The following is a 15,275-nucleotide window of genomic DNA, read 5'->3' on the forward strand; positions in this document are numbered from 1 at the left end:
CGCCCCTGGTATTTATATAGCGCCAAAGGGAGTGCTCAGCGCTGTACAGTAGCAGGGGGGACAGAACACGAGACAAGACGGTAACAATACAATACACGAGGGGTTCGAGGGCCCTGCTCTTTCGAGCTTACAATCTAGGAGATTGTAAGTATTAATATTAACTTCTTTCGCTTGGGCATCCAGGACAAATTGAGAAAATTCTTTTGAGTCTTTCATAATCTATCTGGCCGTCCAGTCTGGAGCAACGCCTATTACGCCCTTAATTCAAATATATATATATATATACACCTTAAAGTGTACATTCACCTTTATAAAACAAAATCCCTCTGTTGTCCTATATGGGTATAGCAGCACACTGTGCCCAGCTAACTCCCTTTCAGTTACAAGAATGTTGGCCAAAATGCATTAGTCTAGGTTCACACCTAAGTGTCTTCTGTTGCATTTTACAGAAACACACAGCAGTCCATTTAACATGGTTTCCCATGGGACATGTTCACACTTGTACATTTTCACTCGGTGCGTTTTTTGGAAAGGGTCAGGGAATTTTTTTTTTCTTTTTTTACGCAAAACGTTGTGTTTTTGGTTCTATAGACTTCAATGGAGGCGCTGCAGAAAAGCATGTAGTGAATTTTTGATGTGTTTTGATGCCTTTTGCATTTTATTCTGCTCAGCAACAAGTTGAACCCCCCCCCACCCAAAAAAAAACACGTCAAAAACACATGTGCAAAAACACGAAAAGGACTGCATAAACTGATCAAATGCAAACTGCATAGGCGTGAACCCAGCCGTAAAAAGAATCCTTCCTAAAATCTTCTACAGCCTGGGATGGCTCTGTGCGAGTTATTGTAGCGATAGAGGAGCCATTGGGATCACATCCCCCTTGTGTCACGGGAGGGAGCGCCATCCTGTGCTTTTGGGCTGCACATGCACATTCTGTACTGTCTCCTATTGCAGCCGCTGAGGTCATCATAGGCGACAGGAGAGAGTACATGCTGCGCATGTGCAGCCCAAAGAGATAGGACACACACAATACAAACACATTGTATATATAGTAATATGAATGTAAGCAGGTGCTTACAGGATGTGTGCGTATTTTAAGGTGTTACTGAACCCACGACTGTAAAATCAGTCTGTATATGCAGTAAAGCATGCTTGTTATACTCACTGTGGAACCCAAGGGGTTAATCCTCCACCTTGTGTAAAAAGGCTGTTTGATCCTGTCTTCTCTGATCCTCCCCTTCTTCTACTGTCCCCAATCCATCTGCTGATAGTACAGAGTTCTAGGAGTCACTCTGCACAGTTTAGCGTGTATGGCTAGAGAATTTTTTATTTTATTTTGGGAGGGTGCATGTGATCAGCACAGGGCTAATCAGCGCCCTCCTGACAGAGGTTCAGGGGTTATGAAACCTCATAGGACAGTCAGAACAGAGTGAAAACTTCTCCTACAAGATTAACTAGTGCTCTACTGGACACTGATAGAAGCCACAAGACTGCTATATACTGCTAATGAGAAAAGGTGTTTAGCAGTTTATATTTACTAAAATAATTGCATTTCCATGTTCTGTGAATTGTGGGAGACCAGATATAGTGAATGCGGGGTCCGGGGAGAGCGGATATAGTGAATGCAGGGTCCGGGGAGAGTGGATATAGTGAATGCAGGGTCCAGGGAGAGCGGATATAGTGAATGCAGGGTCCGGGGAGAGCGGATATAGTGAATGCAGGGTCCGGGGAGAGCGGATATAGTGAATGCAGGGTCCGGGGAGACCTGATATAGTGAATGCAGGGTCCGGGGAGAGCGGATATATTGAATTCAGGGTCCGGGAAGAGTGGATATAGTGAATGCAGGGTCCAGGGAGACAAGATAAAGTGAATGCAAGGTCCTGGGAAACCAGATATAGTGAATGCAGGGTCCAGGGAGACCAGATATAGTGAATGCAGGGTCTGGGGAGACCAGATATAGTGAATGCAGGGTCCAGGGAGACCAGATATAGTGAATCCAGGGTCCGGGGAGACCAGATATAGTGAATGCAGGGTCCAGGGAGACCAGATATAGTGAATGCAGGGTCCGGGGAGACCAGATATAGTGAATGCAGGGTCCAGGGAGACCAGATATAGTGAATCCAGGGTCTGGGGAGACCAGATATAGTGAATCCAGGGTCTGGGGAGACCAGATATAGTGAATGCAGGGTCCGGGGAGACCAGATATAGTGAATGCAGGGTCCGGGGAGACCAGATATAGTGAATGCAGGGTCCGGGGAGAACGGATATAGTGAATGCAGGGTCCGGGGAGAACGGATATAGTGAATGCAGGGTCCGGGGAGAACGGATATAGTGAATGCAGGGTCCTGGGTTTAGTAACACTTTACATAGCAATAAAGGTCTACACAACAACCAATCATTTATTATTTGTGGTTCTCAAGGCATTCCTCAGTGTATCAATCTGTAGTACAATAGTTTTTATAGAGTAAGCACACCACATTGTCAAACAGCTTTAGCAAAAAGTTTGTATTAGTCCTCATGCACACTGGGAGGTTAAAAACCGCCGATAGCGTTAGCCGGTAAACTTACATTTCCGCTCCTGTGGTTTTTAGTGTTTTTTAAAAAATTTCTGCTAAAAAAAAAACTGCCCAAAATTGCCAGTTTGTTGCATTTTACCATGTATGACTGTGTTTACCAGCATTAGAGTATTTTTACAGTTAAAAAACTCCTCTAGAAACCCACTAGTTCTGGATTTCTTTCCTGCCAGAAAACGTTGATTACAGTCTATGTGTGTATGAACACACAGGATAATATGCCGGGGATGGACACACAGGATAACATGCCGGGGATGGACACTAGAGATGAGCGAATTTCTCAAAAATTCGATTCGGCTGATTCGGCGAATTCCAGTGTGAAATTCGATTCGATGCGAATTTCTTCGCTACGAAGATGACTTATAAAAAGGGTTTCTAGGCTTCAGAGAGCCTTTAAATTAGTGCAGAACACTGTACCTTTAATTTAAATGCCCTTGGAGATGAGGAAAGAGAAGGAGAAGGAGAAGGAGAAGGAGAAGGATGAGAAGAAGGAGAAGGAGAAGGATGAGAAGAAGGAGAAGGAGAAGGATGAGAAGAAGGAGAAGGATGAGAAGAAGGAGAAGGAGAAGGATGAGAAGAAGGAGAAGGAGAAGGATGAGAAGAAGGAGAAGGAGAAGGATGAGGAGAAGGAGAAGGATGAGAAGAAGGAGAAGGATGAGAAGAAGGAGAAGGAGAAGGATGAGAAGAAGGAGAAGGATGAGAAGAAGGAGAAGGAGAAGGATGAGAAGATGGAGAAGGAGAAGGATGAGAAGAAGGAGAAGGAGAAGGATGAGAAGAAGGAGAAGGAGAAGGATGAGAAGATGGAGAAGGAGAAGGATGAGAAGAAGGAGAAGGAGAAGGATGAGAAGAAGGAGAAGGAGAAGGATGAGAAGAAGGAGAAGGAGAAGGATGAGAAGAAGGAGAAGGATGAGAAGAAGGAGAAGGAGAAGGATGAGAAGAAGGAGAAGGAGAAGGATGAGAAGAAGGAGAAGGAGAAGGATGAGAAGAAGGAGAAGGATGAGAAGAAGGAGAAGGAGAAGGATGAGAAGAAGGAGAAGGATGAGAAGAAGAAGGAGAAGGATGAGAAGAAGGATGAGAAGAAGGATGAGAAGAAGGATGAGAAGAAGGAGAAGGATGAGAAGAAGGACAGTTCTGTGACAGTTTCTGTCTATTTCTGACAGTTCTGGGACATTCACTCCATACAGCTGTTTCAACCGCTGTATGGAGGGAATGTCATGGAACTGTCAGAGTCCCAGAACTGTCATTAATAGTCTATTTCTGACAGTTCCATGACATTCCCTCCATACAGCGGTTGAAACAGCTGTATGGAGTGATTGTCCCAGAACTGTCAGAAATAGTCTATTTCTGACAGTTCTGGGACATTCACTCCATACAGCTGTTTCAACCGCTGTATGGAGGGAATGTCATGGAACTGTCAGAGTCCCAGAACTGTCATTAATAGTCTATTTCTGACAGTTCCATGACATTCCCTCCATACAGCGGTTGAAACAGCTGTATGGAGTGAATGTCCCAGAACTGTCAGAAATAGACTATTTATGACAGTTCTGGGACATTCACTCCATACAGCGGTTGAAACATTGTATCTATTTTTTTCCATAAATGACATTCTGCAGATACACTTAGAGGAGCGCTGCAGATACACTTTTTGCCGGCTTGGAATTATTCTTATTTTCATCCTACTTCTTCTTTTTCTTCTTATGAGGATGAGGATGAAGAAGAAGAAGTAGGATGAAAATAAGATTAATTCCAAGCCGGCAAAAAGTGTATCTGCAGCGCTCCTCTAAGTGTATTTGCAGAATGTCATTTATGGAAAAAAATAGATACAATGTTTCAACCGCTGTATGGAAGGACAGTCCCAGAACTGTCAGAAATAGTCTATTTCTGACAGTTCTGGGACATTCACTCCATACAGCTGTTTCAACCGCTGTATGGAGGGAATGTCATGGAACTGTCAGAAATAGACTATTAATGACAGTTCTGGGACTGTCCTTCCATACAGCGGTTGAAACATTGTATGTATTTGTTTCCATAAATGGATCCATTTATGGAAACAAATACATACAATGTTTCAACCGCTGTATGGAAGGACAGTCCCAGAACTGTCATAAATAGTCTATTTCTGACAGTTCTGGGACATTCACTCCATACAGCTGTTTCAACCGCTGTATGGAGGGAATGTCATAGAACTGTCAGAAATAGACTATTAATGACAGTTCTGGGACTGTCCTTCCATACAGCGGTTGAAACATTGTATGTATTTGTTTCCATAAATGGATCCATTTATGGAAACAAATACATACAATGTTTCAACCGCTGTATGGAAGGACAGTCCCAGAACTGTCATTAATAGTCTATTTCTGACAGTTCCATGACATTCCCTCCATACAGCGGTTGAAACAGCTGTATGGAGTGATTGTCCCAGAACTGTCAGAAATAGTCTATTTCTGACAGTTCTGGGACATTCACTCCATACAGCTGTTTCAACCGCTGTATGGAGGGAATGTCATGGAACTGTCAGAGTCCCAGAACTGTCATTAATAGTCTATTTCTGACAGTTCCATGACATTCCCTCCATACAGCGGTTGAAACAGCTGTATGGAGTGAATGTCCCAGAACTGTCAGAAATAGACTATTTATGACAGTTCTGGGACATTCACTCCATACAGCGGTTGAAACATTGTATCTATTTTTTTCCATAAATGACATTCTGCAGATACACTTAGAGGAGCGCTGCAGATACACTTTTTGCCGGCTTGGAATTATTCTTATTTTCATCCTACTTCTTCTTTTTCTTCTTATGAGGATGAGGATAAAGAAGAAGAAGTAGGATGAAAATAAGATTAATTCCAAGCCGGCAAAAAGTGTATCTGCAGCGCTCCTCTAAGTGTATTTGCAGAATGTCATTTATGGAAACAAATACATACAATGTTTCAACCGCTGTATGGAAGGACAGTCCCAGAACTGTCATAAATAGTCTATTTCTGACAGTTCTGGGACATTCACTCCATACAGCTGTTTCAACCGCTGTATGGAGGGAATGTCATAGAACTGTCAGAAATAGACTATTAATGACAGTTCTGGGACTGTCCTTCCATACAGCGGTTGAAACATTGTATCTATTTGTTTCCATAAATGGATCCATTTATGGAAACAAATAGATACAATGTTTCAACCGCTGTATGGAAGGACAGTCCCAGAACTGTCATTAATAGTCTATTTCTGACAGTTCTATGACATTCCCTCCATACAGCGGTTGAAACAGCTGTATAGAGTGAATGTCCCAGAACTGTCAGAAATAGACTATTTATGACAGTTCTGGGACTGTCCTTCCATACAGCGGTTGAAACATTGTATCTATTTTTTTCCATAAATGACATTCTGCAAATACACTTAGAGGAGCGCTGCAGATACACTTTTTGCCGGCTTGGAATTAATCTTATTTTCATCCTACTTCTTCTTCTTCATCCTCATCCTCATAAGAAGAAAAAGCAGAAGTAGGATGAAAATAAGAATAATTCCAAGCCGGCAAAAAGTGTATCTGCAGCGCTCCTCTAAGTGTATCTGCAGAATGTCATTTATGGAAAAAAATAGATACAATGTTTCAACCGCTGTATGGAGTGAATGTCCCAGAACTGTCATAAATAGTCTATTTCTGACAGTTCTGGGACATTCACTCCATACAGCTGTTTCAACCGCTGTATGGAGGGAATGTCATAGAACTGTCAGAAATAGACTATTAATGACAGTTCTGGGACTGTCCTTCCATACAGCGGTTGAAACATTGTATCTATTTGTTTCCATAAATGGATCCATTTATGGAAACAAATAGATACAATGTTTCAACCGCTGTATGGAAGGACAGTCCCAGAACTGTCATTAATAGTCTATTTCTGACAGTTCTATGACATTCCCTCCATACAGCGGTTGAAACAGCTGTATAGAGTGAATGTCCCAGAACTGTCAGAAATAGACTATTTATGACAGTTCTGGGACTGTCCTTCCATACAGCGGTTGAAACATTGTATCTATTTTTTTCCATAAATGACATTCTGCAAATACACTTAGAGGAGCGCTGCAGATACACTTTTTGCCGGCTTGGAATTAATCTTATTTTCATCCTACTTCTTCTTCTTCATCCTCATCCTCATAAGAAGAAAAAGAAGAAGTAGGATGAAAATAAGAATAATTCCAAGCCGGCAAAAAGTGTATCTGCAGCGCTCCTCTAAGTGTATTTGCAGAATGTCATTTATGGAAAAAAATAGATACAATGTTTCAACCGCTGTATGGAAGGACAGTCCCAGAACTGTCAGAAATAGTCTATTTCTGACAGTTCTGGGACATTCACTCCATACAGCTGTTTCAACCGCTGTATGGAGGGAATGTCATAGAACTGTCAGAAATAGACTATTAATGACAGTTCTGGGACTGTCCTTCCATACAGCGGTTGAAACATTGTATCTATTTGTTTCCATAAATGGATCCATTTATGGAAACAAATAGATACAATGTTTCAACCGCTGTATGGAAGGACAGTCCCAGAACTGTCATTAATAGTCTATTTCTGACAGTTCTATGACATTCCCTCCATACAGCGGTTGAAACAGCTGTATAGAGTGAATGTCCCAGAACTGTCAGAAATAGACTATTTATGACAGTTCTGGGACTGTCCTTCCATACAGCGGTTGAAACATTGTATCTATTTTTTTCCATAAATGACATTCTGCAAATACACTTAGAGGAGCGCTGCAGATACACTTTTTGCCGGCTTGGAATTAATCTTATTTTCATCCTACTTCTTCTTCTTCATCCTCATCCTCATAAGAAGAAAAAGCAGAAGTAGGATGAAAATAAGAATAATTCCAAGCCGGCAAAAAGTGTATCTGCAGCGCTCCTCTAAGTGTATCTGCAGAATGTCATTTATGGAAAAAAATAGATACAATGTTTCAACCGCTGTATGGAGTGAATGTCCCAGAACTGTCAGAAATAGACTATTTCTGACAGTTCTGGGACATTCCCTCCATACAGCGGTTTCCGGCAAAAAGTGTATGTGCAGAGTTCCTCTATTCTGCAGATACACTTAGAGGAGCTCTGCAGATACACTTAGAGGAGCTCTGCACATACACTTTTTGCCGGCTTGGAATTATTCTTATTTTCATCCTACTTCTTCTTCTTCTTCTTCTTCTTCTTCATCCTCATCCTCATCCTCTTCTTCTTCTTCTGAGGATGAGGATGAGGATGAAGAAGAAGAAGAAGAAGAAGAAGTAGGATGAAAATAAGATTAATTCCAAGCCGGCAAAAAGTGTATGTGCAGAGCTCCTCTAAGTGTATCTGCAGAATAGAGGAACTCTGCACATACACTTTTTGCCGGCTTGCAATTATTCTTATTTTCATCCTACTTCTTCTTCTTCTTCTTCTTCTTCTTCATCCTCTTCTTCTTCTTCTGAGGATGAGGATAAAGAAGAAGAAGAAGAAGAAGAAGTAGGATGAAAATAAGATTAATTCCAAACAGGCAAAAAGTGTATGTGCAGAGCTCCTCTAAGTGTATCTGCAGAATAGAGGAACTCTGCACATACACTTTTTGCCGGCTTGGAATTATTCTTATTTTCATCCTACTGCTTCTTCTTCTTCTTCATCCTCATCCTCATCCTCAGAAGAAGAGGATGAGGATGAGGATGAAGAAGAAGAAGAAGAAGTAGGATGAAAAGAAGAATAATTCCAAGCCGGCAAAAAGTGTATGTGCAGAGTTCCTCTATTTCTGACAGTTCTCTCACAGCTTCTTCACATGAACAGTGGTTGAAACATCTGTATCCTAAATATAAACTAATAGATACAATGTTTCAACCGCTAAACATGTGTTCCTTCTGTCAGAGAACTGTCAGAAATAGCGGAGCTCACTGCAGGGACACTTTTGCCGGCTGATCGGGAAATGTTCGATTCGCGCACCCGAAGTAGGCAAAATTTCGGTTTCGCCGCGAATCGAATATTTCCTGAAATTCGACTCGAATTCCGGTTCGCCTGGTTCGATTCGCTCATCTCTAATGGACACATAGGATAACATGCCGGGGATGGACACGTAGGATAACATGCCGGGGATGGACACGTAGGATAACATGCCGGGGATGGACACATAGGAGAACATGCCAGGGATGGACACATAGGATAACATGCCGGGGATGGACACGTAGGATAACATGCCGGGGATGGACACGTAGGATAACATGCCGGGGATGGACACGTAGGATAACATGCCGGGGATGGATACGTAGGATAACATGCCGGGGATGGACACGTAGGATAACATGCCGGGGATGGACACGTAGGATAACATGCCGGGGATGGACACGTAGGATAACATGCCGGGGATGGACACGTAGGATAACATGCCGGGGATGGACACGTAGGATAACATGCCGGGGATGGACACATAGGATAACATGCTGGGGGGTTTACTGGCTGTACAAAAAAACGCCAAAAGCCAAAAATAGCCGCTGTAAAAACGTCCTGTGTGCATGGGGACTTATAGGCATATACAATACATACAATCACCTAGCAGGTACAGAAAACCAAGTATGTCATCTAACATCAAGCATAATACAACAGGTAGGAGGCTCTTGAGAAAGGATTTTTTGGGGGGGGTTTTCTCTCTTTTCACCAGGGACTGTCTCTGCTTTCCTTTTTTACTCTATTTTGGGTATTGCATTCCTGTATGTAATTCTGAACATCATTACTTATACATTTCAAGGGTAGCTCATTGCACCTGCAGCATATGCATGCATGTTCTTGATTCTGTATTCTTTAAAAAGGGCGGTACTGGGAGATGGGTAACGGGTGGAACCAAGGAACCGTGCTTGGATGTAGGTAGGGGGCAGAAACAAGGAGGGAGTACCTCCACCTATTCTCTGAGAAAAAAAAAGTCCTGCAAAGGAACATCACAAGACTGACAGCTGTAGACACAAGGAATTTCCTGCCACTGTTGGTGAAAACTTGACAAACCAAATAAAAAAAAAGAATGTTTTTTTTGAGTGCATCAAAGGACAGGGCCTCTTTAAAACCTACATTCTATGTATTTATTAATCATTGTACATATAAATGCCATAAGTTTAGTCACCACCAGAAGTTCCACCATCTGTTTCCTTTCTTCACTCCTGACATGTAATCAACACATAAAACTAGATCTAAAATAAGAAGCATATTGAACATAGCTATCACAGGTGGAATTAGTCGAGGTGTTACTTACTGCAGCGCCTATCAAGCCAAATCATACTTCACAAGAGCAAATATTTCATTTAGTTTAGAGACAAGAACATGATGGCACCTACAGAGTGAAGACCATGATGTCCAGGCATGATGCAGCCAACCTATGGCTATTGAATGATGAGGTATGCTTGTATTGTGTCAACCTGAATGCATAGATGTGAACATGTTCCATAGGAAACCATGTTAAATGGACTGGCATTTCTGCAAAAAGCACTAAAAAAACGCATTGGTGGGAATGGAGCCTTACAGACATAACAATCGCTCTCCAGTGCGACCATAAACAGACTCTTAAGTGTATGTAGGTATCTTAGTGGTCCATCTAACCACTCATGCTTGACTACAGAGGACCACACCACCACCACAGTTGTGAACAAATCCTTGTTCTTTGAGGCTTGCTTCTTTAATAAAAGGGATGAAGAGTTTGTTATACCCAAAAATACACGCTGGGTGTCATTAAATATTTAATATTGGAAGATACTAATAAAGACTCTCTAAACATACACTATGTGGTAGATTTACTAAAATTGGTCCACTCAGAATCTTGTGCAGCTGTGCATGGTGGCCAATCAGCTTCTAACTTCAGCTTGTTCAATTAAGCTTTGGCAATACAGCCTCGAAGCTGATTGGCTTCTATGCAGAGCTGCATCAGATTTTGCACTCTTCAGTTTTAGCTAATAACCCCCAAAATGTCCACACAAATGTGGACATCCATCCAAATGGTTGAGTTCAGGTATTTCCAGTGAAGGATACTGGTAATACTACAACATACAGAGACATTTGAGAGATCTGTGTGTTTACAAGCTTGTGGCAACAATTTGCTGAAGGCCCTTTTCTGTGCCCCTCTGCACAAAGCCAACTCCATAAAGACAGGATTTGACCAGTTTGGTGTGGCAAAAGTGGAGTGGTCTGTACAGAGTCCTGACCTAAACCCTATCAAACCCTTTCGTAATGAATCAGAATGTCAAATGCAAACCAAATTTACTTACCCAACCTAACCTCACGAATGCTGTTTTGGCTGAATGGGCATACATTCCCCCAGACTCACTCCAAAATCTTGTGGAAAGTCTTCCCAGATGAATGGTGAATGTTACAGCCTTTAATGCCCCCCGCCTTCACTCATCTCTTGAGCATCACACCCAAATGAGTGTGTTGAACACCTATTCCTAAACCATGGCCATTATTAGGGAGTGCCCCCTTCCTGGGGTAGTGTGTGCATTCTGTATTGACCACACCAAACTGGTCAAATCATGTCTTTTTGGAGCTGGCTTTGTACAGAGGGGCACAGAAAAGGGCCTTCACCTTCAACTGTTGCCACAAGCTTGTAAACACACAATTCTCTCACATGTCCCTGTATGTTGTAGCATAAACAGTCCCCACTGCAAACACCTGAACTCAATCATTTGCAGGGATGTCCACGTACGTTTGGACACTTGAGCGGTTATTTACTAAAACTGGTGAGTCCAAAATGGTGGAACATTGGATCACTGGTGTGCAGCCACCTACAGGTGAAACTCGAAAAATTAGAATATTGTGTAAAATATTTATTTCAGTAATGCAACTTAAAAGGTGAAACTAATATATGAGATAGACTCATTACATGCAAAGCAAGATAGTTCAAGCCGTGATTTGTCATCATTGTGATGATAATGGCTTACAGCTCATGAAAACCCCAAATCCACAATCTCAGAAAATTAGAATATTGTGAAAAGGTGCAATATTCTCGGCTCAAAGTGTCCCACTCTAATCAGATAATTAAGCCATAACACCGGCAAAGGGTTCCTGAGCCTTTAAATGGTCTCTCAGTCTGGTTCAGTAGGAATCACAATCATGGGAAAGACTGCTGACCTGACAGTTGCGCAGAAAACCATCATTGACACCCTCCATAAGGAGGGAAAGCCTCAAAAGGTAATTGCAAAAGAAGTTGGATGTTCCCAAAGTGCTGTATCAGAGCACATTAATAGAAAGTTATGTGGAAGGGAAAAGTGTGGAAGAAAAAGGTGCACAAGCAGCAGGGATGACCACAGCCTGGAGAGGATTGTCAGGAAAAGGCCATTCAAAAGTGTTGGGGAAATTCACAAAGAGTGGACTGAGACTGGAGTCAGTGCATCAAGAGCCACCACACACAGACGGATCCTGGACATAGGCTTCAAATGTCGTATTCCTCTTGTCAAGCCGCTCCTGAACAACAAACAATGTCAGAAGCGTCTTACCTGGGCTAAACAAAAGTAGACCTGGTCTGTTGCTCAGTGGTCTAAAGTCCTCTTTTCTGATGAGAGCAACTTTTGCATCTCATTTGGAAACCAAAGACCCCGAGTATGGAGGAAGAATGGAGAGGCCCAAGGACCCCGAGTATGGAGGAAGAATGGAGAGGCAGAAGGACCCCGAGTATGGAGGAAGAATGGAGAGGCCCAAGGACCCAGAGTATGGAGGAAGAATGGAGAGGCCCAAGGACCCCGAGTATGGAGGAAGAATGGAGAGGCAGAAGGACCCCGAGTATGGAGGAAGAATGGAGAGGCCCAAGGACCCCGAGTATGGAGGAAGAATGGAGAGGCCCAAGGACCTCAGGATGGAGGAAGAATGGAGAGGCACACACTGCAAGATGCTTGAAGTCCAGTGTGAAGTTTCCACAGTCTGTGTTGATTTGGGGAGCCATGTCATCTGCTGGTGTTGACCCTGGACTTAATGAAGCACAGTGGACCAACGCAGCCGTCTACCAGGAGATTTTGGAGCACTCTATTAATGGCCATGGTTTAGGAATGGGTGACCAACAAGCTAATGTAGGTAGACATACAGATTCAAGGCACTGCTGCAAACCCTGTGAATACTCTGCTCTAAACCCCTTTGCAAGCGGGCCAGCCTGCAGTGCTCCGTATTGGTAAAAGTAGGTGGCTGCACACAAATGAAGCCATGAGGCCACTTCTAGTAAGTCTTTATTAAGTCAGCACAAGAATACTGAGAGCCCCTGCCTACAGACTGTCCCTCTCTGACATGTTTCACCCTTATGGGCTTTGTTGTAGGTATAATAGATCTCTATAACTAAGGCCATGAGAGTGAGACAAGAGGGGAAGCCTGTAGGTGAGGACTCAATAAAGAGTATCTATGAGTAACGTCATTGATGTGATTGATGTGTGGCTGCTTACTTGACTCAGAGCTAATATAGGTGTGATGGTTATGTGTCCCAAAATGTAGGTCATATAGAGTATTGTAACACATTCCATTCTATTAAGCATTTTTTTTTTTTTAAGTCCGCAAACGTGCAAACTACAACGAAAAAACCCGTAAGTGTTTCACAAAAAAGTGCAAGTGCAAAAACGCCACACAAAAAGTGCACTTAGGGGTGTGCTTTGTCCTACCCCCGAAGGGGTTGGACCACTACCCTGATCCCCCGGGGCACGAAGCTGCTGACAGGGACAAGGTTCCCATTTGGTCCTCCTGCCCAAAAGGCCTGGTGGACCACCGTTCCTTATGCCCAGCCGAAGCCGGACATCCAGTACTTGGTCAGGGGGCTCTCCCGAAGAGAAAACCCCCTAGGGACAGGGGAGGAAGGAACCAAAAAGCCACACATCCTCCCCCTAGACTTCAGGGCAGGCCCGAGGACCCACACCCTCCATCATGTGAAGAAAACACACACATAAGTAAAAGGTGACAAACGTGGGAGTGAAAATAAATAACTAATTAAATAAATCTATAAAATAAAAAAAGCACTGAACCGCACGCAAGGATTGTACAGCAACAATCTGATTTGTCCAAACCAGACCGAGAGCTATGAAACCTGCATCTCTCATACATCTTTACCTGGTTACGGGGACATTGGGGTAGAGGGTTAGACAGGTGTAGAATCCCCACTATATCCCTAGAATGTACCACCTACCAGTCTCTCTCCACCGGTGTCACAGCGATCCTCGGAGGCGGCACCAGCGGTAGGGTTGTTGGCCGGTGGATGTAATCCGGGGTCTTCGCCCTGCGCACCTGCCGTTGATGTAGTGGCGGCAACTGCAGCGTCCCGGGGCAAAACCGTCTTCCTTTCCACAGATCTATCCCAATATTATATCCGTATGAGCTGTAAGATTTGCTGAGGAAGCACTCCGACAATCCCTGTGTGTTCTATAGAGACAAAAAATAGAGTGTGAGTTTCTGTGCAGATTGATTCATGTAACATTTGTGAGTGTGATTTGTGAGTGTGATTTGCACTTACATTGAAGGTACACTCCATATGAACATATTGAAAGTATAATTAGTTGTTGAACACAGGAGCCTGGTTTTGGTGGCGATGCCGCATTCACACTATAATAGCGCATGAATGTGTATAAATGATGTGATCGTGTGCCTCGCTTGACATCCCATTCATTGATAATGGCAACAGGGCAAGCAAGATATGCGTGTTTGTGAGTGAAAAACTGCGTACGTGCATTTTTTCATGCATTGAATTGGATTAAGTGCACCAAAGCGTCCAAAAAACGGGCATGCACCATTTTTGACAATGCAGCGTCCCACACTGTGCGTTATGGCGTTACATAGTTAGTCTGGCTGAAAAAAGAAAAAAAGTCCATCCAGTTCAACAATAGAAGAAAAAAAAAAAGTTATAATCCTACACCCACAATTGATCCAGAGGAAGGCAAAAAAAACCCCAGCAAAGCATGATCCAATTTGCTCCTGCAGGGGAAAAAAAAAGTCCTTTCTGATCCCCCGAGAAGTGATCGGATATTCACTGGATCAACTTTCCCTATAAATGTTAGTATCCAGTTATATTCTGTGTATCCAAGAAAGAATCCAGGACTTTTTTTGAAGCGATCCACTGAGCTGGTCAGAACCAACTTTTGAGGGAGTCTATTCCACATTTTCACAGCTCTTACTGTGAAGAAACCTTTCCGTGTGCTGCAACACATGTGCGTTGGAGCTGCCTTGCTGTCGGGATGCCATTTAAAATCATTATTATTTGTTAAGGAGATGAATGACACCATAATGCGCGAATGCATTCCAGTCAAAAAGTGTTCCTTTTTGTATGCCTTGATTGGTACTTGTGTTGCTCTCATTTTTTTTTTTTTACTTTTTTCTGTGAAAAAAGTAAAATGAGGATGATGTGGGGCCATTTTTTTGACAGAAGTACAGGTCCATGACAAGTGAAAGGAGCTTCCGTAACCCTCAGGGGCCATTTAAAGCCCATTAAAAAAAAAAAAAACACCAAAAACCACCTTCCACATTTCACCTTCCCAATTGACTCCAATGCATTACAGTGAAACTGAGAAATTCCACCAAAATCTCCCAATTTCTGCCCAAACTTTCAATTTCACTCATCCCCAGTATGTATTACATGTAAAACTGTATAGAAATAGTCAATAAATAAAATGTAATGTAAAGACCCTCATGCACAGGGACCTTACAGCATACAAAGCCTGTGTAATGACATTCTTGGGACCCAACCACCACATTGGATGCATTAGAAGA

The 15,275-nt window shown here is 42.8% G+C and overlaps 1 protein-coding gene across 1 annotated transcript in view; it reads right to left on the bottom strand.

The window, feature by feature from the left end:
* PDE4B (phosphodiesterase 4B) overlaps positions 1 to 15,275 on the bottom strand; it is a 545,522-nt gene that overhangs the window by 432,277 nt on the left and 97,970 nt on the right. The window contains exon 3 of the mRNA XM_089687949.1: positions 13,702 to 13,934. Coding sequence (XP_089544075.1) covers positions 13,702 to 13,934 — 233 coding nt within the window. The remainder of the gene's footprint in view (positions 1 to 13,701; positions 13,935 to 15,275) is intronic.

This window comes from Staurois parvus, unplaced genomic scaffold (genome assembly GCF_062004578.1).
Source record: "Staurois parvus isolate SC_StPar_1 unplaced genomic scaffold, SC_StPar_1.0 ptg000441l, whole genome shotgun sequence".
NCBI lineage: Eukaryota > Metazoa > Chordata > Amphibia > Anura > Ranidae > Staurois > Staurois parvus.